Here is a 23,849-nt window from a genome sequence, read left to right on the forward strand (position 1 = left end):
CGATCGATTTTTGAAGAATTTGATTGACTTGAAGTCGTGATAAATGATAAAAGGCGGACAGAAAAATAAAGTATTATTAAAATAATTGCTATAATTTCCCCTATTTTTATAAATAAAATACACAATTTTTTTTAATAAATCAATTTGTATCGCTGCTAAATTTTTATGTAATATTTAATTATACGTGCCACTAGAAACTGAAAATGAAAACTAACAAAGCTAATTTGAAACCTTTATAAGTTTACTTCGTGAGATTTAGGCGTCCAACAAGAGGAAAGGAATTTTGAAAAGATGGGTTCAAAGTCCATCGTAGTTGCCTTACTCAAAGAATATTTTTAAATTGTAGAGTACAGTTGTCCTATTAATTTTTACAAATTAAAGTTTCAATTACAAATTTAATTTATCATTTGTATCTCATAGTAAATTCATGAATTTCTAATTATGTATTTTAGATGTTTAAACTTTTAATTTTGTTTCATAGATTTCATAATATCTAATAGATCTAAAATATTTTATAGGCCATTGATCTCTCTTTTTGTTTTCTTTCGTAATGCAACAACATGTAGAGTAGAGATTCGAATTTGAGATGAGTCGGTTGTAATTGTTGAGGGTAATATCTTGAGCTCACATCGTTTAAGAAATGAGCTAGTTGAAGATGCTTTAGACGATTCTAAAAGAGACTTCGATTAGGAGACTTAGTCCTCTTTTGACGGGGGCAGACTCTAACTCCATCGTTTGAGGAGAATTTGTAGTTGGATCAATCAAGGCTTCCTAGCCTAAAATTCTTGAAGGACACAGGATCACTCCCTTCTTTGTTGGGTTGGATTTTGATTTTCAGTGGCAAAGAAATTTGAGTTGGGGCTTGTCTCCGAGAATGATTTACCCTCGAAGGCAAATTCTCAATGCCTTGGACTGATGAAATTAGATCATGATAAGGTTGTGTAGATGAAGGTGAACGTTTTCACCTTTATGAATTTTTACAGTAGTAATATACCTTTTGGTTGGGCCATGTGCTTCAAATTTAAATTGAGGCGGACAATAAATTTATTAGATTAACAATTTTTTTTATATCCGTGTTTCTGGGCTGCGTGCACCTCGATTATTCACGGGCCAACCGCCTGACCCTACTACATTTGGTTGACAAAGGAAACTCATAGAATAACAATGGAAAGTCAATCAAGTTTATGACCTATTTTGTTGTAAAATTCAATGAGAATTTTTTATTTTTTATTTATTTATTTTTATTATTATTTTTTTTTACACAAACCTTAGGTGAGTAACTAAACTTATGATTAAGGGAAAAAAATTCAAATACCCAGATTACTATTACACAGGAGTACGTTATTGGTTGCCGCTGATCCTATACATAGTTGAAGGTATTTGCCAACCATTTCGCAACTCAGCCTCTTCTCTGCTTCTTTCTTTTTAACTCCAACTATCATCCAAGCCTTGCAAGAAAAAATATGATATGTAGAACAGTTCCCAAGTTTCTAAACAGAAACGAACTCAATCGTCTGGAAGAAACCTGCTCTCATCTCATTTCAATCTGCAATTCGAAATCATTAAAAGAGGGCATTTGTGTTCATAGCCCAATTATCAAGCTCGGTCTTTATGGTAATCTGTATCTGAGCAATAACTTGCTTACTCTTTATGCGAAACGGTTTGGGCTGAAACAAGCACGCAACCTGTTTGATGAAATGCCTGACAAAGATGTGGTGTCCTGGACTACAATGCAGGCTGCTTATGTTAGGAACAGAAGCTACATTGAGGCTTTTGAATTGTTTGATTTGATGGTTATATTGGGTCATTGTCCAAACGAGTTCACACTTTCAACTTTGCTCCGTTCATGCTCGGAAACTGGAGAACTGGAGCTTGGAGCTTGTGTCCATGGTTATGCCATAAAGGGTGGCTTTGAGTCGAAGCCAGTTCTGGGCTGCACCTTGATTGATATGTATGCAAAGTGTGATTGCACTGAGGAAGCTTGTGAAGTTTTCAGAAATATGGACAATGCTGATACCGTTACTTGGACCGCGACGATTTCTTCATTGGTGCAAGCACAGAAATGGAATGAGGCTCTGCAATTATATATCACTATGATTGAGTCTGGGGTCACTCCTAATGAGTTCACTTTTACAAAACTTTTAGCCACAATCAACTTTCTGGATTTGAAATATGGGAAATTACTCCATAATCATGTGATAACATTTGGAGTCGATCTGAACGTACTTTTGAAGACGACCCTTGTTGATATGTACTCGAGATACCAAGAATTAGAAGATGCTATGAAGGTGGCAAATCAGACGGCTGAGAAAGATGTGCATCTATGGACCTCTATCATCTCTTGCTTCAATCAGAATCTGAAGGTAAAGGAAGCTATTGCTACATTACAGGAGATGAGGATATCTGGAATTCCGCCCAACAGTTTCACATATTCCAGTGTGTTAAGTGCCTGTACATTGATACCATCACTTGAATTAGGGAAGCAAATCCACTTGCAGGTAATCTTGGCTGGTTTGGAGGCTGATGTTTGCGCTGGGAGTGCACTAATTAATATGTACATGAAATGTTCTGACTCAATAAACGATGCCTTGAGAGTGTTTAGGACAATAACTTCCCCAAATGTTATTTGTTGGACTTCTTTAATATCTGGTCTAGCCGAACATGGTTGTGAGCAAGATTGTTACAGATATTTTCTGGATATGCAAGCAGCAGGGGTGCAGCCAAATTCTTTTACTCTTTCTAGCATCCTTGGGGCCTGCAGTTCAGCAAAATCACAAAATCGAACATCGATGTTCCATGGATATATACTAAAAATTAGAGCTCACCATGATATCATTGTTGGGAATGCTCTTGTGGATGCTTATGCTCGATCTAGGATGGTGGATGAAGCTTGGCGAGTGATTAGCACAATGAATCATCGAGATGCCATCACTTACACCAGCCTAGCAACGAGATTGAATCAGATGGGTGATCATGAAATGGCACTAAAAACCATAAGTTCCATGCGTGATGATAATGTTAGGAAGGATGAGGTTAGCTTGGCAAGCTTGATATCTGCAGCAACTGGCCTAGGCACAGTTAAAATTGGGGAGCAACTTCACTGTTATTCTTTGAAGTATGGCTTATATAACACCCGTTCAGTTAAAAATAGTTTGATTGACTTGTATGGCAAGGTTGGATGCTTGAAGGATGCTCAAAAAGCTTTTGAAGAAATAACCGAACCAGATGTGGTTTCTTGGAACGGAATGATATCTGTATTAGCACTCAATGGGCATGTCTCCTCCGCTCTCTCTGCCTTCGATAATATGAGATTGGCTGGCCTGAAGCCCGATTCTATCACGTTCCTATTGATACTTTCAGCTTGCAGTCAGGGTGGTTTGGTTGATTTTGGCATGCATTATTTCCAATCTATGAGAGAAATACATTATGTAGAACCAGAATTGGATCATTATGTTTGTTTAGTTGATCTCCTTGGCCGCGCTGGACAGCTAGAGAAGGCGATGGAAGTTGTTGAATCAATGCCATTCGAGGCAGATGCCAAGATCTACAAGACATTGTTGAGCGCCTGTAAATTGCACAAAAACATGCTGCTTGGAGAAGATGTCGCAAGAAGAGGCCTTCAACTTGACCCATATGATTCATCTTTCTATTTGCTTCTGGCCAACTTGTACGATGAATTGAACCGACCCGATTTGAGCAAAGAAACTCGTAAGCTAATGCGGGATCGTGGAGTGAGGAAGAGTCCCAGCCAGAGCTGGACAGAATTAAGCAATAGTATTCATCTCTTCATCACAGGAGATAGATCACACCCTCAGATCAATGATATCCAAGAAAAACTAGAATTCCTCAAAGCTGAGTTCAAGGTTAGGGGATTTTTGTATCATGGCGATGAAAATTCATCTCATCACAGTGAAAAACTAGCTCTTGCATTTGGTCTTATCAATTTGCCACCAAAAGCTGTTATACGTATAATGAAGAACATAAGCATTTGCAGAGAATGTCATGACTTTATATTGCTTGTCACAAAGGTTGCAGAGAGAGAAATAGTTGTGAGAGATGGGAGTAGACTCCATGTGTTCAAAAATGGCAGCTGCTCTTGCAGGCACTACTCAAGATCATGAACCCTGCTACTATATATGGAGGCTCTGTGGCTGTCCAAAATCCATCTTAATTGATACTTATTCTCAAATTTCTATTTTGTAATTGGTTTGATTAATCATATCCAGCAATTGGGGCCAGAATATACATATTCAAATTGGTCATTCTCAAAACCTATCCATGGGGTTGATGCGCACAGTAAAATTTAGACAAGGCAATGAAAAGGTAAATTTATGTAATTCCAGAATTGGGTAAAGATTATTGAAGTACGCGACTTTGTCAACAATCATTCCTGCATACAGGCACTCTATTGGAGAACAAACATAATTAGATAACATCAAGGGCAAAAACAAAGAACAGCTTTCGATTCCGAAACTCGAAGCCTCCAAATGGTAAAAAAGGGTCACTCTGTCACCTGAGATGCTTTTTCGGCTGTCTCTACCTTTTGCGAACTACCACCACCGATGGCTTCCAGCGTTTTGTAGAACTCTTCCGGGAGAGGACCTGGTCGGTGCAGAGGAATATGCTTGGGTACCGAAGCGTCGTTCTCGATCACTTCACATTCATAGTCATCAGGAACACCCCAGGGATCCCACTCTGCATATTTGAGATAACTAATTGATAACATAACTATAGAAATATTGTGATAACTGGAAAAAAGAAGTCGGTAAATCTCTATCTATAAAATTTCTGTCATCACTGCAGAGATTTCAAACTTCCAGACTAGATCATGATTCCTTTGAATATGCGATATTCATTCATTCATCTTGGTGAGAACAAGAAATCAACTTCAGAAGTTAAGAGACATTAACACTTCAGGACGTTAGGTAGTAATCCAATTACCCAAATGATGCTCAAGGAGACAGTCCAGCGAATGACCTCAGATTCATCTATTGAGAAAATATAAATCTAGTACGATACTAATCTTACAGAAAAAAATGAGTAGACAACTAATCTTACAGCCAATGATCCCAGGTTAAGAGAAAAATGAAATCGGGGATTGCCATTACGCCATGAGGCCAATGATTCAACGAGCCAAGAAGAGGGTAACGATGGAAGAAGGATAATTACAGTCTAATCTTTAAGTATTAGTAACCCACTTTTTCCAGCACAACACAAGATGCAAATGGCATTCTTTGACACTCAATACTTGTTAAATTAAATCGCGAATCTCCATCCTATTCCCTACAAGTTCTCATCAACATACAAAACTCACAATAACAAACACCTCAAAGTTCGCAGTCGTGAGTTTTCCTACGAAAATTGAGCTAAAAAGGTTCGGTTTTCATCATTTCGACGCAATGCAGAGATATAAACATTATATAACTCGCAAATCCTGCTAGATTCCTTTACCAATTCTTACATTCCATCGTAAACGGAACCAGAATTCAAATGAAAATGAAACGGGAATTGACTGCATATTAAAATTAAATACATACCGATCATTTTAGCAATGAGCTTGAGCTCGTCCTGAGCCTCCTCGATGAGCTCCTCCACCTGGCCACAGCCAAGCCGCTTCTCAATTTTCTCCCAGTCGTCTTCCTCCTGGCAAACCTTCAAGCGGTGGCGCGTGAAGCTCTCGACCGCCTTACGGTATCCTTCGTCCTCGGGAACAGCCTGGATCTCCTTTAGGGTTTTAGAGTAAAGACCGATCAATACCTCTCTCGCGTTAGGGACGACCTCCAGACCTACGATCCCGGTCGTCTGCTTCACCTTGGCCAGTAATGGCCGTCCGATCACTCGCAGAAACATCGTCGGAAAAACTCTGTGTCTCTCTCCTGATCACTCTCTCAGTCGTGACTTGCCAGGCGCGTTGTTGATACAGGAGGGGCTCTCTCTCTCCGTTGAGATTCGAACGGGATGGATCTTAGTGGGCCTCAAGCCCATTTTCAAACAGGATCACTTTTACCTAGCCTTTGAGCCCATTTTCAAAAGGTTGACTTACTGGGCCTAGCCCATAATATTCGATAATTTGGAAAATACTCCATTTTGCAGTTTCTTTATAATTATAATTATAGGTGGGATAATCTATTTTACTTCCCTCCACAAAGCAGAGGGAAAAAACCCATTTTACTTAGCTGGAGGATGGGTTGAATTTAACTTTAAAATTTTGATTTCAGTTAAGTTTTGAAATCGTTACTTGAGTGGTTAGACATATATACTTTTTTATTTCGAGTAGTAAATTCAAAATTTCTCTCTTAATTTGTTATATAATTATATTATATTATATAATATTAAAGTAAAAAAAAAAAAAAACTCTACAAAACCAATACTCAAGTTGTGGTTACCATGGCGAATCGGTGATTTTTTTTTTTTGGGTGGTAGGAGAAAACTAATTTATTTGTTAATTAGGAATTTGATATACTAATTATTTGATATATATTCTTGTATAATTTGATTAATTATTAAAAGTGCTAAATGATTTTAATTATGTTGTAAAACCAAAAACATATTTATGCTAATGGAAAATTGAGTTTTTTCTTTGAGAATGTAAATCCACATAAGTTCGCCACTTGGACCGGAACGCTTTTTCGATTGGTCAATCGTTAGCTATTTCGCATCATCCATTTTCTCGTTTTTATTAAACAACCATAAAATAAAATATCAACGTCTACGGTGATTATTCAGGTCAATTCTCAAATACCAGCCGTCGATCTTTCAAGGCTAAAGTTGGAAAACTATATATATTCTTAAAATTTCAGATCTCAGACTCGAAAAAATTAAATAAATATAATTTTAATTTTAATTTTTTCTTTCAATCTTTCTCCTCCCAATAAGCATTCTCTCGCTTCGTAGTTGAGCCACCAGACGGAACTGGCACTGGCTTAGCAGATCGCCGACTCGATTTCACATTATTAAGGTTACTTTTCCTTTTTATTTTGCAATTCTCTTGCTCAAATCAGACATTTTCTGTCGTCGGCGTCGAGATATTCTGAATTTTCCCCTTTCCATCTTTCCGTATAGCATCCTGCGTGTAATTGAATTAATTTGATTAATTATTCATTCTGACGCTGATGTTTCTGTACCGATTTTTCTGAGATTGATGCCGATTTATATGGATTGAAATCATGTTCGTATTTGAGTATCTATTGGTGTAGCTCAAATCGTGTAGACTTCAATTTCAATGGGTTTTGAGCCCTATCTCTATCTCTATCAGCTGATGGTGGTTAAATGCTACTTTTGTATTTCGTGGGTAGGATGCGGGGTTTTAAAGGCGAAATTGATCTATTTGGAGAGTATACGCTAGATTACGGCTAGCTGTATGATTTTCTGGAGCTATTGTTGATATATCTTTCAACTTTTCCTACAATTATGAAGATATTGTTGATATATGTTTCTTATTTAATGCCGTGGTTACCTAAAGTTGCATGCAGTCTACAAATAATTCATGATGTGGTCAACCAAGATACTCTTGTAATCTCAAAATTTATTATTTTCTTTGTTTCTGAAATTCATTTAGCTTTCAAAGTTGGATAAGCTAATGCAAAAACTCCTTTATGATATGCTAGATTCTCTTCATTGTCCCGTTGTTATAAACTTATAACGTGGTAAGTTCTGCAGACATAGTAGAAAGTAGACTGAAGGCACAGCTGAAAAAAGGTTTCCATGGCTACTTCGGAAGAGAATAGTGCCTTGTTTCCAATTTTTATTTTGACAATAATGGCACTGCCTCTGGTGCCTTATACAATTCTTAAGCTTTGTCGTGCTGCATCGAAGAAAGCAAAGATTATACATTGCCAGTGTTCTGAATGCACCCGTTCAGGGAAGTACCGCAAGTCAATATTTAAGCGAGTAAGTTCTCTCAACGACAGTCTATAATCTGATCAAATATTAAGTGTGTTTTTTTTCAAATGTTTGTTTCGTTACATTTTGCAGATAGCAAATTTCTCAACTTACAGCAACTTAACACTAGTACTTCTTTGGATCTTCATGATCGTGTTGGTCTACTACATTAAAAATATGAGCCGGGAGGTAAATTGTGTTCAAGCTTTAGTGAGGAAAAAATTTTATATTCTGAAAGTAATTATTTTTCTGCATGCTTAAATACATCATAACCAATCTTGGAGTGAAATATAATCTTATTATAATTGCACAGATCCAAGTCTTTGAGCCATTTAGTATTCTGGGATTGGAAAATGGGGCTTCGGATGCAGATATAAAGAAGGCATACAGGAGACTTTCTATCCTATACCATCCAGATAAAAATCCGGATCCAGGTTAGGTATTTCAATTATTTAGTGTCCCATCTATTTTCTAATCTTCGGAGATCTCAGCTAATGTTTTCCTTCGCGTCTTTTACTCAGAGGCCCACAAATACTTCGTGGAGTTCATATCCAAGGCTTATCAAGCTTTGACAGATCCGATATCCCGTGAAAATTATGAAAAATATGGCCATCCAGATGGCAAGCAGGTTATTTGACAACCCCCTCTCCTTTTTGTGGGAAATGAGAAACTATCTTTGATAGATTTCAGATTTTGTGCCCTTTAGCGTTTAAACTTCTTCGTAATATGTTGGCGCAGGGGTTTCAAATGGGAATAGCACTCCCTCAATTCTTACTACATATTGATGGGGCATCTGGTGGGATACTTTTACTGTGGATTGTTGGAGTTTGTATTATCTTGCCCTTGGTAATAGCCGTTGTATATCTTTCAAGGTCGTCAAAATACACTGGAAACTATGTCATGCGTCAGACACTTTCCACATATTATTACTTCATGAAGCCTTCTTTAGCTCCAAGGTATCTTTAATCAAAAGTATTGGCCGTCATCATTTTTTAGGATAAGAAAGACTAGATAATTCAATTTAAATTGATTTTAAAGACAGCCTAATATCCAGGTAGATGATATCCATGAGCATTCTTCTTATTTGCTCTCAATTTTTTTGGTTACACATTCTTTGTTATTCCAGAATAAAATAAGACATCTTTTGTGCATTACCATATCAAAAAGGCAAAGAAAAGTCTTCTGCACTCATTCATGACGTAGATCCTATGCTTTTCTATTTTCTTAACATTATTAATAAATTTGGCTACACAGCAAAGTAATGGATGTCTTCATAAAGGCAGCTGAGTATGTGGAAATGCCAGTTCGTAGGACAGACAATGACCCCCTTCAAAAGATATTTGGACTAGTTAGGAGTGAGTTGAATCTTGACCTTAAGAACATTAAACAAGAGCAGGCAAAGTTTTGGAAGCAACATCCAGCCCTTGTTAAAGTAATTTCTGCTCGTTGCTGCTTTGTTCGGTGGCTTAAAATTTTTCTTTCTTTCTGACATTTGGAATTTATGCATACACTCATGATTTTACATATTTGCCATTCTTCATTTAGACACAATTGTTGATCCAAGCTCAATTAACTCGTGAATTTTCCAACTTGCCTCCTCCTTTGCACGGGGACTTTAAACATGTGCTGGAACTTGCTCCTCGTCTTCTTGAAGAATTAATGAAGGTGAGCTGAAGAATTCTTGTCCTAAGTTAGTTATCTGCATCTTTTGAATTTTTGCCAGCTGCATTTAGTGTTGAATCTTGTGTTGTATCATAATATCATGTATGTTGAGCATTCAACAGTACTTTCAGCTTTTGATGAAAAATTGTGAAAGGCAATTATGTGGTTGATAAGGAATGATTCTTTCCAGGAATAATGTGCTCAATCTTAATCCTAATGGTTGGAAAATATTGTTAAAGGACCGTTCTTTGACGTGGTCTTGATCCTGTCCAACTAGGCTGTCATGTAATCATATGGCATTTTGTTCTAAGATAGACTTGTAGCTCCTAATTTTCCAGTTCTAATATGCTTGATTCTCTTCTTACTTATGTGTAGATGGCACTGATCCCACGGAATGTTCAAGGACAAGGATGGCTACGTCCTGCAACTGGGGTCATTGAGCTCTCACAATGTATCATTCAGGTAAATGTAATCTGAATGGTATTGTCATCATAATTTTCTCAAATAATGCATTGGAAGTCACTTGGGTACTATCTTTTCAAGGCGTGTCTAGATCCTTCAGTACTGGTGCAGCACCCTTGCATTTTGTTTGTCAAATATGTCTCACATTCTTCTGCCGCATTAATGTATCTGGATCCGTATCATATGTTCTTCAATTCAGGCTGTTCCTCTTAGTACAAGAAAGGCCACTGGAGGATCCTCTGAAGGTATTGCACCGTTTCTACAGTTGCCACATTTTAGCGAAGTTGTTGTCAAGAAGATAGCCCGTAAGGTAAGTTAGACACAATGTAATTTTGAAGCACGAACTCAGAGTTTTTTTATTTTTTATTTTTTTTTGTTCAAGGAGGCCAGATAATGAACTATTGACTATTCTTTTTTTCATTTGTTCAATTTTCATTCCTTCCATGACTTCTTGCTATTCTAATGCGTGTTTTTTTGTTTAATTTTATTTTGAATACTTTAATACAGAAAGTGAGAGCATTTGAGGATCTTCAAAAACTGGCTCAAGAAGAGCGTGCTGAGCTGCTTACTCAGGTGGCTAGTTTCTCGCCTGCTGAAGTACAAGATGTTGAAACGGTGCTGGAAATGATGCCTTCCATTACAGTGACTGTCACATGTGAAACAGAAGGTGAAGAGGGTATACAGGAGGGCGATACTGTCACCATTCAGGCTTGGGTGACTCTCGAACGCCGTAACGGGCTGGTGGGTGCTCTCCCACATGCCCCCTTCTACCCATTTCACAAAGAAGAAAATTTCTGGTTCCTGCTTGCAGACCCAAATTCAAACAATGTTTGGTTTTATCAGAAGGTTAGTTTCATGGACGAGGCTACGGCCATAACTGCAGCTTCCAAGGCAATTGAGGAACAAATGGAGGGATCTGGAGCAAGTGTGAAGGAGACGAGTGCTGCAGTAAGAGAAGCAGTAGAGAAGGTAAAAGCTGGATCTAGACTGGTTCTAGGCAAGTTCCATGCCCCAGCTGAAGGGAACTACAATTTGACTTGTTACTGCCTGTGTGATTCTTGGATCGGTTGCGATAACAAGACAAACCTGAAATTGAAAATCTTGAAACGAACTCGGGCTGGCACCCGTGGTGGCTTCATGGCAGAAGAAGGACCAGTTATGGATGATGGTATTGAAGAGGAAGAGGAAAATGATGAAGAAGAATATGATGATTACGAGAGCGAGTACAGCGAAGACGAAGCTGATGAACCAGATGTAAAAAAGAAGGGCCCTGTTGCCAATGGAAAAGCGCATAAGCAGCAGAGTTCTAGTTCAGAAGGCTCTGGCTCTGATGATGAATGAAAAACCATTCTGTTATTTAGTGAGACAACCCCCTCCCCACCTCTCTCTCAGGGTGAATGCCCCACAGTGATAGTTCATTAGAACTTCTTTTTTTGTCTCTATATACCAGTTTAGAAGTTTTACGGCAATGAGATTGACTTTTAAAACAGAATATGCTGGAGTATCAGACTATATTTATTACCTCTTTTTTCCAAGCAATTTTTCATGACGATTTTCAATTGATTTGAAAGTAACAAACAATCGGCAATTTCAGGTCTCTAGTTCATCTAATTTTACGATTTATTTCCCAGCTTTTACCTGACTTTTTTATGTACATATTTCTCAAACAAACAGAATATTATTTTTTTTATTTCTTATATTTTGTTATTTTCATAAACTTTGAAAGTGAGTTACTTTATCAATGACAATATTTTGTCATCGACAAAGTTCGCACATTCCCAATGGAATAACCCTTCCAATCATGTCAATGACAATTTAAACCAATAATTGATACAACTCCTGGATTCATCTTGTTTATCATAAGCCTAGGTCATACGCTCGATCGAGCATTATAATATTGAAGGCTGAAATAAAGAGAATTGGCTCTATGATCTGTTCAAATTACAAAAATCTTATTAGAAGTCTACACTACAAATTGAGGGCGATTTTTCATATGAGAAATATGTATATTTACAATCGCCCATACCCCATGAAATTGTATTCAAAATCGGGTGCCTCCAACTTACTTTCATCTTCCAATATTTCATCTGGGTCTTCCCTCATTTCCTCATCTTCAAGACTAGAATCCTTAGAAACTGTTTCAGCTTCCTCCAGTAGTTTGATTGAACTGTCATCTTTTTGGTCCAGCTCACTTGAACCATTGTTGGAATTACCATATTCGTTCAGGTACTTCGCTCGTATTCTTACACGCTTTCCTTTAACGTATCGATACTCCCATTTTAGTGGAGGATATTTCTTCTTCAGCTTTTCATATTTATCAAACATACCCAACTCTTGGAAGACATTTCCTATCATAGTGACAATTTCCGTATTTGGTTGAACTCCAAGTTCTTCCATGTCAGCAAATACCTATGGACAGTCCCATTTGAATTTCAGTATCTATGGAATCCAAAATAAGTCAACTTAAAATAACCCATCGTAACTAAAAATATGCTATGCACCATGTATCATAGCCTTTAACCCCTTTTTTTTTCTCGATTAGGAGTGGGAAGGAAAACTTAGAGCTTTATTGCTGATTCAGTTGAAACTGCTTCAGTAACAATAAGCGGAGAACTGAATACCTCGAATAACTTGTCGTGCATGCCCTGGTCATAATAGAGGGATATCATTTTATGAAAGAACATCCGAGGCATGCTCTCCAGATACTGAGAAAACAATTTGTTCCAAAGCTCTTCGGCTTCATCGAGTCTTCCATCTTCAGCTAAGGCATTTAGTAATGTGAAATAGCTTCCCATTGTTCTTCCTTGGCCTTTACTTAACATCCATTTTGTCAACTACAACAATGCACCCAATTTGCTCAATTCATTTGATCGGAGACATTCTCAGGACAAAAGGGCATAATAGAAAGAACAAAAAGCATGTAAGAAATCCCATATAGGAAAAAAGTACCTGGATTATCCTCTTCCATTCTCTTTGAATCTCTAAGGTCTTCAGGGCCTTCTTTACAGTAATAAGAGGAAACTCTAGTTCCCAGGCTATGAAGGAATCAAGAGCCCCATAAACTTCCTCTTTGACGTTAGACAGTCCCTTGACCTAAATGGAAAAGTAAATACTTTTAAAATGATAACGAATAAACTGCTCGATCCTGCAAATGACTTAAGTTCAAAAATAGCACCATACCTACCAAGCGATCCCAAGAAACAAAAAAATAGATAGCATTATTGAAGGTGAGTTTAGTGTTGATTTTTGAAACAGTGAAAAACTATTTTCGTCAATTAAAAGCACTAAATGTCTGGTTATGTCGTTAGAAAGTAATTCTGAAAAACCTAAAACCACTCGATATACTTCTACAGGAAGTCTCTAAACGCATCGAATCAAGATGAAATGAAAGATTTTCTGCCATTGAATTCCAATTTGAATGTGCATAGGGGCTCCCTTCTTTTTGTGGATGGTGGGAATGGAATTGGTAAGAGAAAGGCAAGAGAGCTTACACAATCAACAAGCTTTGCTGCCTTGGATATGGTTCCAATTCTCTTTCGGGTTTTCCAAACCCGAGGATATCTCGGCCGTGGACCTTTTGCAGCGCATACCTGCAAAAAAGTCGAAAGTATTGTGTAAGAAAGGGAAAGGGAAGGTCAGAATTTGCCTCTCAACTTGTGACTCCAGATATCCAATTTCCATTTATCAGAAAACAGGACACTGTAAAATAAACCACGATAAGTATAACTCTTCACGAGTTCAGTTCTAGCTAGCAGCAAAACAATTGACGATAAGGCTTACCACTGTACTGCTTGCACTCCAGGAAAATTTAACAGATTCTATCCTTTTGGATATGACTGGAAAAGAGTAAATCAAAGTACGCATCCTGAGCCAGCAAAGGAAAACAAATATCAATCGTTTTCGATAAATTGAATTCCAAATCTCCATCTTTAGAAGCTTAGGAAGAAGAAGAAGAACCAAGCACATATCGGTATTCAAACGAAGAAAAGTACTTCGGTCTGATGCAAGCAGACTTGTTTCAACCTCTTGCACAAAGCATATCGAAATTGAAAACAATTTTCTCGATTTCTTTCCCTAACTTTCTCAGTAACCAAACACAGATGGATTGAGAAGATAGATGACGAGAAAGACAGAGTAATACCGGTTGGAAGCCGAGGAGGACGAGAGCGATGCTTGGACTGGAGAATGCGCCATTGAAGAACGAAGTAAAAATGTTTTCCATAATTCCATCTCCCATTTTCCGTTCTGTTTTCTCGATATTTTCTGTTTCCAACCAAAAACAAATATATTTTTTAATTCATTTTATTTAAGGTTAAAATGTAGTTTAGGTACCTACATAAACTTCTAACATATTTGAACTTCCTTAGTTTTAAGAAGAAATTGAATTTCCACAGCTAAATCATATAAAATTTTAAAAAGCTTTTAGACAATTGGTACAATCTATTTGATTTCACATATTTTTTTTCTTTTAATTTCAAAACTCCACAAATGTTAAAACAAATAGATATTTTTATCTATTAACAAGTTAGTTACGAGGTTGAAAAAGTTGGGATAAAATTGAGTCACAAATAATTGAATCACTCTCTATTTTTAGATGACAGGAAAAGGTTTGCTTCATTCAGTTACTAATATTTTGTATACCTTTTCTATTGTTATCAAAATTTTATTTTAAGCATTAAAAATTTATTTTAAGGACATAATTACTATATTCATGAGTTGTAATGCCTTAATATAATCATTACTATATTCATGGTGTGTGAGTGGAGCAAATGTACGTTGAGTATAATTCAACTAGTCAAAGGTACTTATTTGACAAAAAAAATCGTGAGTTTAAATTGAACCGATGTTAATTATCGTTGCCCTAGGTTTAGTGCGGGCCTACCTTTTTACTTTAAATCCACGTAATAAAAAGGAAAATCTAATGGGCTGCATATTGTGTCGGGCCCAATGGATTGTTGTCATTGGGCTTGTGCCAAAGACAATTTGACCGTGAGTAATGTAATGGCCCAGCCCAATAGATTACTGCATTGGGCTTTGCCCCGAAATCGAATGCAGAGGACGATTTGTCCGCTCGTACGGTAATGGCATATTCATCGCCGTATGGGATATTTTCCACGTGAAGCCAAGGAGAAGGGCAGGCACCTCATCCTAACGCACAATTTCTCCGCGAAAATGCCTGTGGATCTCCTACTTCAGTAGCGCGATACCAAGAAAAAAGGTGAGAGAATGATCGAAACTGCTCTTGCCGTTCGATTCCCCGCCGGTGCAAACTTCTGCTTCTCCTCCACCACTTCGTCCTGTAATTACTTCTCTCTTTTTCTGCCGCCATTACTTACTTCAGAAGATGAGCTAAACTCCTTGTGCTTCATGCTTTTGATCGAATTACACGAAAGAGGAAGTGGAAACTTTTGTTTTGATTGCTTAACTTGCTTTCTGTTGGAAGCAATGGAGCTTAAGCTTCCACAGCTTTTCTTATTTGGCGGCTTTTCCCGCATTTTATGGCTGACAAGCTGAGACTACTTTTATTCTCTGTTTTTCGAATTAAATGAAACAGGAAGAAGAAACCATTGTTTTGATTGCTTAGCTTGATTTATATTGAAAACAATGGAGCTTAAGGTTCCACTGCCTTTCTTTTTGACGTTCTTCCCCCGCATTCCATTGGTTTCCAAGCTGGGACTAATATTCTCTCTTCTTTTTTAAATTAAGCGAAAAAGGAAGAGGAAACAATTGTTTTGATTGCTTAACTTGATTTCTGTTGAAAGCATTGAAGCTTAAGATTCCACAGCCTTTCTTTTGAGTTTTACCGCATTTTGTTGGCTGCCAAGCCGAAACTAATTTTATTATCTGTTTCTGGTTGTTTGCATATACAGATCACCGTTCGGCTTGGATCTCGGAGGATGTAACTAGTATAGGCCATCCTAGCAGCTTTTGCCGGCTTTTGCATTCTTGCGCTTCCGACGTGCATTGGTACTTGAGCTTGCTCCTTTCTTTTCCTCCGTTTTTTAAATTGCTCGATGAGTTTCTTGGTGAAACGAGCGTGCGGATTCATTAATTCTAGTCCTGCCGCTGTTGAAGTTATTTCAGTTGACTGGAATTTGTGATAAACTGAATGTCGTAGAAGTCTGAATTGAACGCAAATTGATGATTAGCATATGCTTGAAGTATACAATCTACCCAGCCTATTGCAATAGCAAAGAATTCTTAATTTAATTGACGCGAATTTACTTTTAAGAAGCCACTATAAGATGTGGTCCTCATTATGGAACTGCAATAAGCAACTGCATTGTTTGAGATTTTTCTGAAAAGACTGTGTATCTGATGGTTACTCGATCACACTTAGTATGTTATGTATTATGTATATTATAATTATTCTGTAAGAAGAACCTTAACCAAATGGCTATTTTCTATTTATAAACGTCAAATTTGATCAGATTCTTGCATGTACATTGTATAATGCAATGGAAAGGACTGGAGGAGCACCACAGTTTCAGATATTAGGAAAGAATGATTAGAACACTAAAACCTGATAACTAAATCGCAGGAAAAGATGCCAAAGACTTAATAGCAGGTTCCTCCTGGGAAGGAACACTCTCAGAAGGAACGGAATTCAAGCATCAGCAGAGCCTTTGGGCTCTGCATCAGACCCTATCAAACAAAATACAAGACTGCAGTATCATCCATCGGAGGAGCTCGTGAAATCAATAACAGAGAATGCTGAGGATGTTAGACCTACTGCCGCAGAAACTACGAGAACAATCATTGAGGTATCGGTTTACACTAATGCTCTTCTTAATTTTCATACTTATCCATGATGTTTAACATGTGTGATGACTGATGCATTACTAGCAGGCAGGTTGTTTCCGTTACTGCTTTATGCTCCAAATGTTACTAGTGTAAGGGCAATAGCTTGAATTTTATATTCTTTTTCTATCATATTCTTAAGGACCACAATGCCATCAGTGACTGGAAAGCGACCCAACTACACTAATCCACATTGTGCATGAAATGAGATGTATATATAAAAATTTTGCACCAAAGTGATCATAGCTTGTAAATGACATGTACTCCTTCTCTTGAGGTTGGAGTTGAGATCTAATTACTCTACATCGGTTGGACTAAAATATATTTACTGTTTCATGTTTGTCAAATTTTTACAAATGTTGTGATAATTACTCTTATATTTGCTATCGACAATGTTTGATGGTTAAGTAGGACTAAGGAGACGCCTCCTCTCCTTGCCTGTGCATGTTTGTCTTTTGTTTTTTTGAATGAAATTTTTGTCTCTGGCTAGAAATATATATATATATATTAAAACTTGAAAAACAAAGTTGCTTTTGTAATTCTGCATTTTATATAGCTTGACATTTCTTGCAAGTTTTGATAATTAATATTTCCAATAGCAAGCCATGTTCAGGTAAATAGCAAAGCAACATTAATGTTCGCGGGTTTGATTAACGATGAAGTTCAGGAAAATATTATCTGGCCAGAACTACCTTATGTAACTGACGAACATGGAAGTATGTCCCGTATTTTAGATTTCCCACATAGACCTCAAATCCTTTCCCTCTTATTTTATTGATTGTATCATCTCTATTGCAGATATCTATTTTCAAGTGAAGAATACTGAAGAGACCATGCAAAACCTAACGTCAGAAAATAACTTTGTGGTACGGATTTTATCAATTGTACAAACATGTGTTTGGAAGACTTCCTGCAAACAAATTGTTCAAATGGATGGTGCATTTGAATGCTTCATTTCCCCTCTTCTTTTCTAAATACGATTTGATGCCTTTAATGATGCAGCAAGTCCTTGTTGGCCTTGATACCATGGAAATGATCAATGATATGGAGTTGTTTGGTCCATCAGAAGTTGATTTTGGATTCGAAGAGCTTGATGATGAGGCTACACTTGATGAAGGAGATGATGATGATGGTGATGATGATGATGATGAAGATAAGGACGACAACGATGAGGATGATACAGATGACGAATATGACACGGTCTCTATATATGAAGGAAAAAAGTATTGCTGTTGGATTCTGTTCTTTTTTTAGTATGGACTTAGAGGTTTCTCCTTTCTGCAGGACTGGGTTTCTGTCATAGAGGATGAAGATGATTCTAATGACTCTGATGAGACACTAGGAGATTGGGCAAAACTGGAGACAATGCGTTCTTCACACCCCATGTATTTTGCCAACAAGCTTTCGGAGGTAATGAAACTGGAAAAACTTGTATATCCATATACTTTGTTACCAATTTTGATCGTTATGATTTTTAGGTTGCATCAGATGATCCTATCGATTGGATGGAGCAGCCCCCAGCAACTTTGGTGATTCAAGGTGTCTTAAGACCCGCATTCAGTGAAGAGCATAGTGTTATCCAGAGACATCTATCCAGCCGTCATTCTAGTAATGGTGACATAAACGAGGCTCAGAAACATGAAGATAACCTTGAGAATCATGGTATGATTAATCATCATGATCATGAATCTAGCTCATCCAAGGATGGTTTAAACCTGGCTGATGGATTGGATGGAAATATTCCAATGAGCGAGGCCTCATTTTACCGGCTTGAGATGATAAAAATTCAGCTATTTACAGGACATGCGCATCCAGTATGTTTGATCTCTGTTTTAATTTTGCAGTTCGTCATCAGTTTCTTTTTCACATTGAAGCATGTTTTCTTGAAACGTCACAACACATCGTACCTTGTTGTGAGAATGAGTTCTTCTCTAGAAATCCGGTGGCCTCTATCCGAGCATTTACAATTTGTTATGATCTTGTATCTTTCTTGTGTTGGAAACATTGGTATTCTGCTTTTTTTAGGTAGAAAATATTTTATTTTAATGGTATTGATTTCTGTTAAAAAACCAACAATTTATCTCCTCTATCTCGTTCTGGGGCATACTGATTGGCATGGGCCTTAGGAACTATATGGATTATTTTAATCAGGATAGCACTCCCCATTTTTATCGACGGCTACGTTATTTGAGCCTAAAGATGTCTTGATGATTACTAAAAGATTGTTTAGTTGGACCTGCTTCTGGTTGCTAAGTTGCTACTGACAAATATTCATTCCTTTGCTTTCCCAGAGCAACGTTGAATTAGAAGACCTCATGAAAGCTCAACCTGATGCGATTGCACACTCAGCAGAAAAAATTATTTCTCGTTTAAGAGCAGGTGGAGAAAAGACCGCACAAGCGCTGAAGTCTCTCTGTTGGAGATGCAAGGGTATTCAGGTTGAGGTAATACATAAACCTTCGATAATCAGAAATCATTCAAATATTCATTAAAATATTTGTTTGAGTCTCTGAATTATTATTTTGCATTTTCCTAAATGATACATCTCCGAAAGGTTGTTCAGCTTATTGTATTTATTTAAATCTCTGTAGATATGCATTTTAATTAGTCATTACGTACTTTGTTTGTTTCGTATTTGACGAAGGTAACAGTTTGAACTTGGTAACAAGGGAGAATTTGTGGGAGGAGGTCATTGTAATAGGAAAAAACTTCCCTAATTCTGTTAGTAACATATAAACAAGTGGACCATGGTGGACCATGTAAGAATTATGCAAAATTAAAAAAAAATACTTATCTATACTATTGGAGGTATGAGAGAGAAGTGATAAAATATATTTCATTCTTGTATCCAATTGTTGTTATCAGAGGGAATAGAGATTTTGAATCTGCATCGGTGGCAGACTCGTAGAAAATTATTTTTAACATACTTACAGCTCTATTATTTTTCACCTTAAAATTTTCTTATTTTTTTTCTCGCATTTGTGCACAAGACATCATTCTTCTTTCAACATCTCCACCCCTATAATAATAAGAGAAGAGGAAACAAAGCAGGAGATCAAGTCTACTTTTCCTAAAAATTAAAATACGTAGACATTTTATAATTTAATCGTGTTAATGATGATTCAGATCATTGGTCTTCATTGAATAATTGCAGGAGGCAGTAATCAATGGTGTAGATTCACTTGGATTTGACATGAGGGTTTGCTCCGGAACCCAGGTCCAAACATTGCGGTTTGCATTTGGTACACGGGTAATTCAACTTTCCCTTTAGTCTCTCAAGTTACTGCTTTTTCCTCTCTTTTTCTTGTTCATCTCCTGACCCCTCTGATTGATAACTAGTAGTAAATTATTGGTAAAATAATTAGCAGATGCAATATTTTTAACATATGCAATGCAAATTTGATGTTTTGTTCATAGATATGTTGTTTGATGAATTCTCATGTTGCTTTTCTGTACTTTAAGTCGTGAAATATTTTGACGTCATTGTCATTTTTTAAAAATATATGCCCCCCGTTTATTGTATAAGTTTGGTAGATTCTTCTACAGTGCATTTAATGGTTTGCGAAAACAATTTACTGAGCTGATTAATTTAAAATAAAACTTTATTCAATTGCGACTTCGCTTTTCTGTTTACACAATCCATGTATTTTTAGCTCTTGCATGTTTTTCTGAATCACTCTCTCGGGTTTGGTTCGGTAATTATATTTTATTTCTTGAACACAAAAGGTGTTTTCATCATGGAACTGATTCTCTCAGGTGCCGATCCTTTCATACTAGACCCTCTAGTTTTTTATCAACTTTCTTTCCTTCCGAAGGGGTGGCAAAGTTTCAAATTTTAACTTTAAATATGATCTTTCAATTTTGAATATGTTTTTCGAATTCTGTTCACACACACTATATATGCATATATATATTATAACTACGAGACTCAATATTCTCAAGTGTTGATGATGTGGTGGAATATAATGAGAGTTTTATCCATATTATTGTGGTATTGAAAATTTTCCCGAGCAATTGCCCCCGCTTTGGACAATCTTATGGTTCAAATGACCTTATTTGCAGAAAAATGCACATTAGAGAGCTAACCAAATTAGTTTGACTATGCAGGCAACTTCAGAGTTCAGTGCCGAAAAACAGCTGAACGACGTGCTTTTCCCGAGAATTCACTCCAAAACTCAAAAAACGAAACAAACGCATCAAAATGAATGTTAAACATTGTAAGCCTTCTCCTGACATTACGATCTAACTATGGGTGTTTGGCTTTCTCAGGTTCCAATATTTATTATTTCAGAGCAGAATGGAAATAGGTAAATTTATTCTAAACTATCAATTCATTACATTACGAATCCGGTGATTGCAAATGAGCATTCATTTATCAGTTTTTTTTGGCAAAGGCATTCGTCGAGTATTTTCAATTGCCTCCTCCATAAGTTATCTCTTGCTGCTGTTTTATGCTTTTAGCTTCTTCCTTTCAATATGATTTCCAAGCGCTGGTTTTAGTGATTGAGCATAAGGAGAATTTTATTTTAGTGAATTTACCAATGTGGAAAAAAATCTTCTCTTATAATGTACATATTATATTAGATAGATACTTTTTTTTTTTACCGAAAAAAACAGAAAAGCAAAACAACAGAAATCAAAAATTAATTGGACTCAACTTCCGAATTAAAAAAAAAAAAAAACCCTAGATCCTCGCTGAGAACTTGAAGCAACGGAGGAACTTCTGTGAGATAGATTAGATAGACACTTCGCCATATGTTGGGGAATAAATTGTCACAAGTTGGCATAAGTGAACAGTCCGTATCTTTTTCATTTTTTATTTTTTTAAAAAGGTGAACATCCGTATCTTGAAATTCAATTTAAACCTTGTATTAAAGTCTATCTTTCACCATAATTAACTTTCGCAAACTGCTTAATATTATTTCTGGCGTGGAGCCTCAGTTATATCCCTCCAGTATAAAGTTACAATTTTGTTTTTGAATTTCAAATTACCCTTCAATTTAATTAGTTGAATTAATATGATGTGATAAATAATTAAATAGATTAACAATATAGACAAAGTGAAGTACATGCATAAGTACAAATTTTTTATCCATTTAATAATCATTTTGTTTCTGCTGCTTACTTTTTAAAAAAGTTCTTAATATGCGGATGTGCTTTTAAGAAAATTAACATACCAAAGAAAACAAACGTAATTTTAGAAAACTAAATGATTATTAAACAAGATTTTAAGGATTCAACATTTTATTTTAGTTAAACTAATTTTTTAAGAAGTGTGGAAGGAATCCACCTCGTCCCAAAGAAAAATTAAACGAGAAAAAAGGTAAAGGATCTAAACTAGTCGTCTAGATGAAATTAAACAGAAGAAAATACTGATAAAGAAAACAGGAGAAAAGAGGAACCACCTGTATAGCATTTTGTATATGCATCTTGAAGAACTCAGATGATAGTTGTTTCGTACACCAATTGTGCAGAAACAAGGTCCACCATGGCAGATCCAACGGATTTGAACACTGTAATCTCATTCCCATCCCTCCTTCCCACCACCTCCCCTTTGATCAATTCCACCAAATTCCCAACAATCTCTCTCTTCTCAATAACCCCTCTTTCAAAAGCTCCCACCAACTCCCCTGCCTCCTCCACAGCTCCCTCATTGTCCACAAAAACCCTCCCTCTCTTTATCGCCAAATCGTCACATTCCCTCATCGAATGGCTGAACGACCCCACCAAATCCAAGTGCGCCCCCGCCTTCAACTTCTCACCTGTTTAACGTCATAAAATATAACCTCAACTTTAAATCGTGGGATCAAATTAATATCCAAGTTTACAATTGAGTGTTATAAATTATATATACAAAAAAAAAAAAAAAAAAAACTAATTACCTTTTACCAGAGGAATCTCTGAGTTTGTTGCACAGCACACTATATCCGCCACCGCAATCGCATCCTCCAGATTCCCACTGCTCTCGAAGCAGACTCCTTCCAACCCTGCATTCTTCTGCATCTCCTCGGCTAGTTTTTTTGCCTTTTCCTCTGTTCTGTTCCAAATAATCACTTTCTTCACGCTGGGTCTTGCAGCCAAATGAGCTTTAATCAAATGGGGCGCCAAAGCACCCGCACCCACCATAACCATCACGCTGCTATCTGGTCTGGCTAAATATTTTGCAGCTAAACCAGAGACGCAAGAGGTTCTGTAAAGAGTCAAGGCAGTGCCGTCCATGGAGGCCAGAGTTTGGCCGGTGGTGGAGCTAAAGAGCGAGTAACTTGCATGAATTGCAGGTAGGTTTATGGCGGAGTTTTGGGGGAAATGGGTGACGAGTTTGACGCCTATGTAAGGAATAGATGGAGAAGAAGACCAAGAGGGCATGAGGAGGAGAGATGAATTGGGATGAACGGCGTGGCTTTGACGCATTGGGCTGGAAATTGTGGGGGAGACGATCGGGAGAGAGGATCGGAAGTGTTCGATGAGATTTTGGTGGGAAAGGATGGAGTCCAATGCTTCTTTGGAGATAAACATGGGAGATCTGCTCGTAACGTTTGTTGTGAGATTCGTTTCGTCTTTTGGATTGTTGGGTGTGGAGGAGGCCATAGATTGAAGATCTCGGCTGGTTTCTTGGTGAATTAGAGAAGACGAGAGGACTGGCTGCGGGTAGAAAAATGGGAATTGATGAGGGAGACAAAAGAAAGACCAAGACAAGAAGGTGGAGAAATAGACCTTTCGTTTCTGTCACTTTCCTAAGAAAAAACAAAGAAAGAAAAATGGGAATTTAAGGATTTTCATTTCCACGGGATGCGTGGACCTCCAACCTGGAAAATTACTCGAAATTACTACTGTCTAACTAGCTAAATTAGCAGTGAAGAAAACAAAATTCATATCAAACTTTTTTTAATATATAAATAACTATTCAATATGACAATGTCATATTTTGAACCATGGTTCATAGCGATTGAGATGAGAATCTTGTAAGGAAAAGAGAAGAATTTGACTCTAAAATTTGAATTAGTTATTGACGATACCAAAAAGATCTGGAAGAAATCAAGAGT

General features: G+C 37.0%; 6 protein-coding genes across 9 annotated transcripts; 3 read left to right on the forward strand and 3 right to left on the reverse strand.

The window, feature by feature from the left end:
- Positions 1-1,288: 1,288 nt before the first annotated feature.
- On the forward strand, positions 1,289-4,179 carry LOC111011682 (Pentatricopeptide repeat (PPR) superfamily protein). Its single transcript, XM_022285543.2, has one exon. The coding sequence runs from the start codon at positions 1,464-1,466 to the stop codon at positions 4,119-4,121; it is 2,658 nt and encodes an 885-aa protein (XP_022141235.1). The 5' UTR covers positions 1,289-1,463; the 3' UTR covers positions 4,122-4,179.
- Positions 4,180-4,316: 137 nt separating this feature from the next.
- On the reverse strand, positions 4,317-5,927 carry LOC111011683 (NADH-ubiquinone oxidoreductase-like protein). The gene is made up of 2 exons (XM_022285544.2): positions 5,538-5,927; positions 4,317-4,695 (listed from the first exon to the last, which is right to left on the reverse strand). Exons 1-2 carry the CDS (start codon positions 5,848-5,850, stop codon positions 4,502-4,504), a joined length of 507 nt encoding a protein of 168 aa, XP_022141236.1. The 5' UTR covers positions 5,851-5,927; the 3' UTR covers positions 4,317-4,501.
- Positions 5,928-6,803: 876 nt separating this feature from the next.
- On the forward strand, positions 6,804-11,497 carry LOC111011490 (dnaJ protein ERDJ2). Of its 2 annotated transcripts, none has more exons than XM_022285269.2 (11): positions 6,804-6,958; positions 7,660-7,890; positions 7,975-8,070; positions 8,195-8,315; positions 8,403-8,509; positions 8,620-8,837; positions 9,136-9,313; positions 9,427-9,546; positions 9,919-10,005; positions 10,205-10,315; positions 10,513-11,497. In XM_022285269.2, the coding sequence occupies exons 2-11, from the start codon at positions 7,705-7,707 to the stop codon at positions 11,344-11,346; spliced, it is 2,058 nt and encodes a 685-aa protein (XP_022140961.1). In that variant the 5' UTR covers positions 6,804-6,958; positions 7,660-7,704; the 3' UTR covers positions 11,347-11,497. The 2 variants fall into 2 exon arrangements, with proteins under 2 accessions (XP_022140961.1, XP_022140962.1); XM_022285270.2 differs by having other exon boundaries at positions 6,824-6,958; positions 7,608-7,890.
- A 381-nt stretch (positions 11,498-11,878) lies between these two features.
- EMB1417 (Pentatricopeptide repeat (PPR) superfamily protein) lies at positions 11,879-14,303 on the reverse strand. Of its 2 annotated transcripts, none has more exons than XM_022285125.2 (6): positions 14,147-14,303; positions 13,786-13,870; positions 13,497-13,595; positions 12,955-13,098; positions 12,627-12,839; positions 11,879-12,414 (listed from the first exon to the last, which is right to left on the reverse strand). In XM_022285125.2, exons 1-6 carry the CDS (start codon positions 14,233-14,235, stop codon positions 12,016-12,018), a joined length of 1,029 nt encoding a protein of 342 aa, XP_022140817.1. In that variant the 5' UTR covers positions 14,236-14,303; the 3' UTR covers positions 11,879-12,015. The 2 variants fall into 2 exon arrangements, with proteins under 2 accessions (XP_022140817.1, XP_087973904.1); XM_088117778.1 differs by lacking the exon at positions 14,147-14,303 and adding an exon at positions 13,998-14,019.
- An 814-nt stretch (positions 14,304-15,117) lies between these two features.
- Positions 15,118-21,221, forward strand: LOC111011706 (uncharacterized protein At3g49140). Its single transcript, XM_022285573.1, has 11 exons — positions 15,118-15,304; positions 15,876-15,972; positions 16,547-16,769; positions 17,420-17,522; positions 17,605-17,672; positions 17,809-18,006; positions 18,091-18,216; positions 18,285-18,620; positions 19,098-19,250; positions 19,961-20,056; positions 20,914-21,221. Exons 1-11 carry the CDS (start codon positions 15,232-15,234, stop codon positions 21,016-21,018), a joined length of 1,578 nt encoding a protein of 525 aa, XP_022141265.1. The 5' UTR covers positions 15,118-15,231; the 3' UTR covers positions 21,019-21,221.
- LOC111011673 (NAD(P)-binding Rossmann-fold superfamily protein) lies at positions 21,009-23,394 on the reverse strand. 2 transcript variants are annotated; one of them, XM_088118528.1, is made up of 3 exons: positions 22,689-23,394; positions 22,212-22,568; positions 21,009-21,296 (listed from the first exon to the last, which is right to left on the reverse strand). In XM_088118528.1, the coding sequence occupies exons 1-2, from the start codon at positions 23,392-23,394 to the stop codon at positions 22,246-22,248; spliced, it is 1,029 nt and encodes a 342-aa protein (XP_087974654.1). In that variant the 3' UTR covers positions 21,009-21,296; positions 22,212-22,245. The 2 variants fall into 2 exon arrangements, with proteins under 2 accessions (XP_087974654.1, XP_022141221.1); XM_022285529.2 differs by lacking the exon at positions 21,009-21,296 and having other exon boundaries at positions 22,002-22,568.
- Between the last annotated feature and the right edge of the window lie 455 nt (positions 23,395-23,849).

The sequence above is a fragment of the Momordica charantia genome (assembly GCF_013281855.1).
Source record: "Momordica charantia cultivar OHB3-1 chromosome 10 unlocalized genomic scaffold, Mcharantia_2.0 BLBB01000010.1, whole genome shotgun sequence".
Taxonomy (NCBI): domain Eukaryota; kingdom Viridiplantae; phylum Streptophyta; class Magnoliopsida; order Cucurbitales; family Cucurbitaceae; genus Momordica; species Momordica charantia.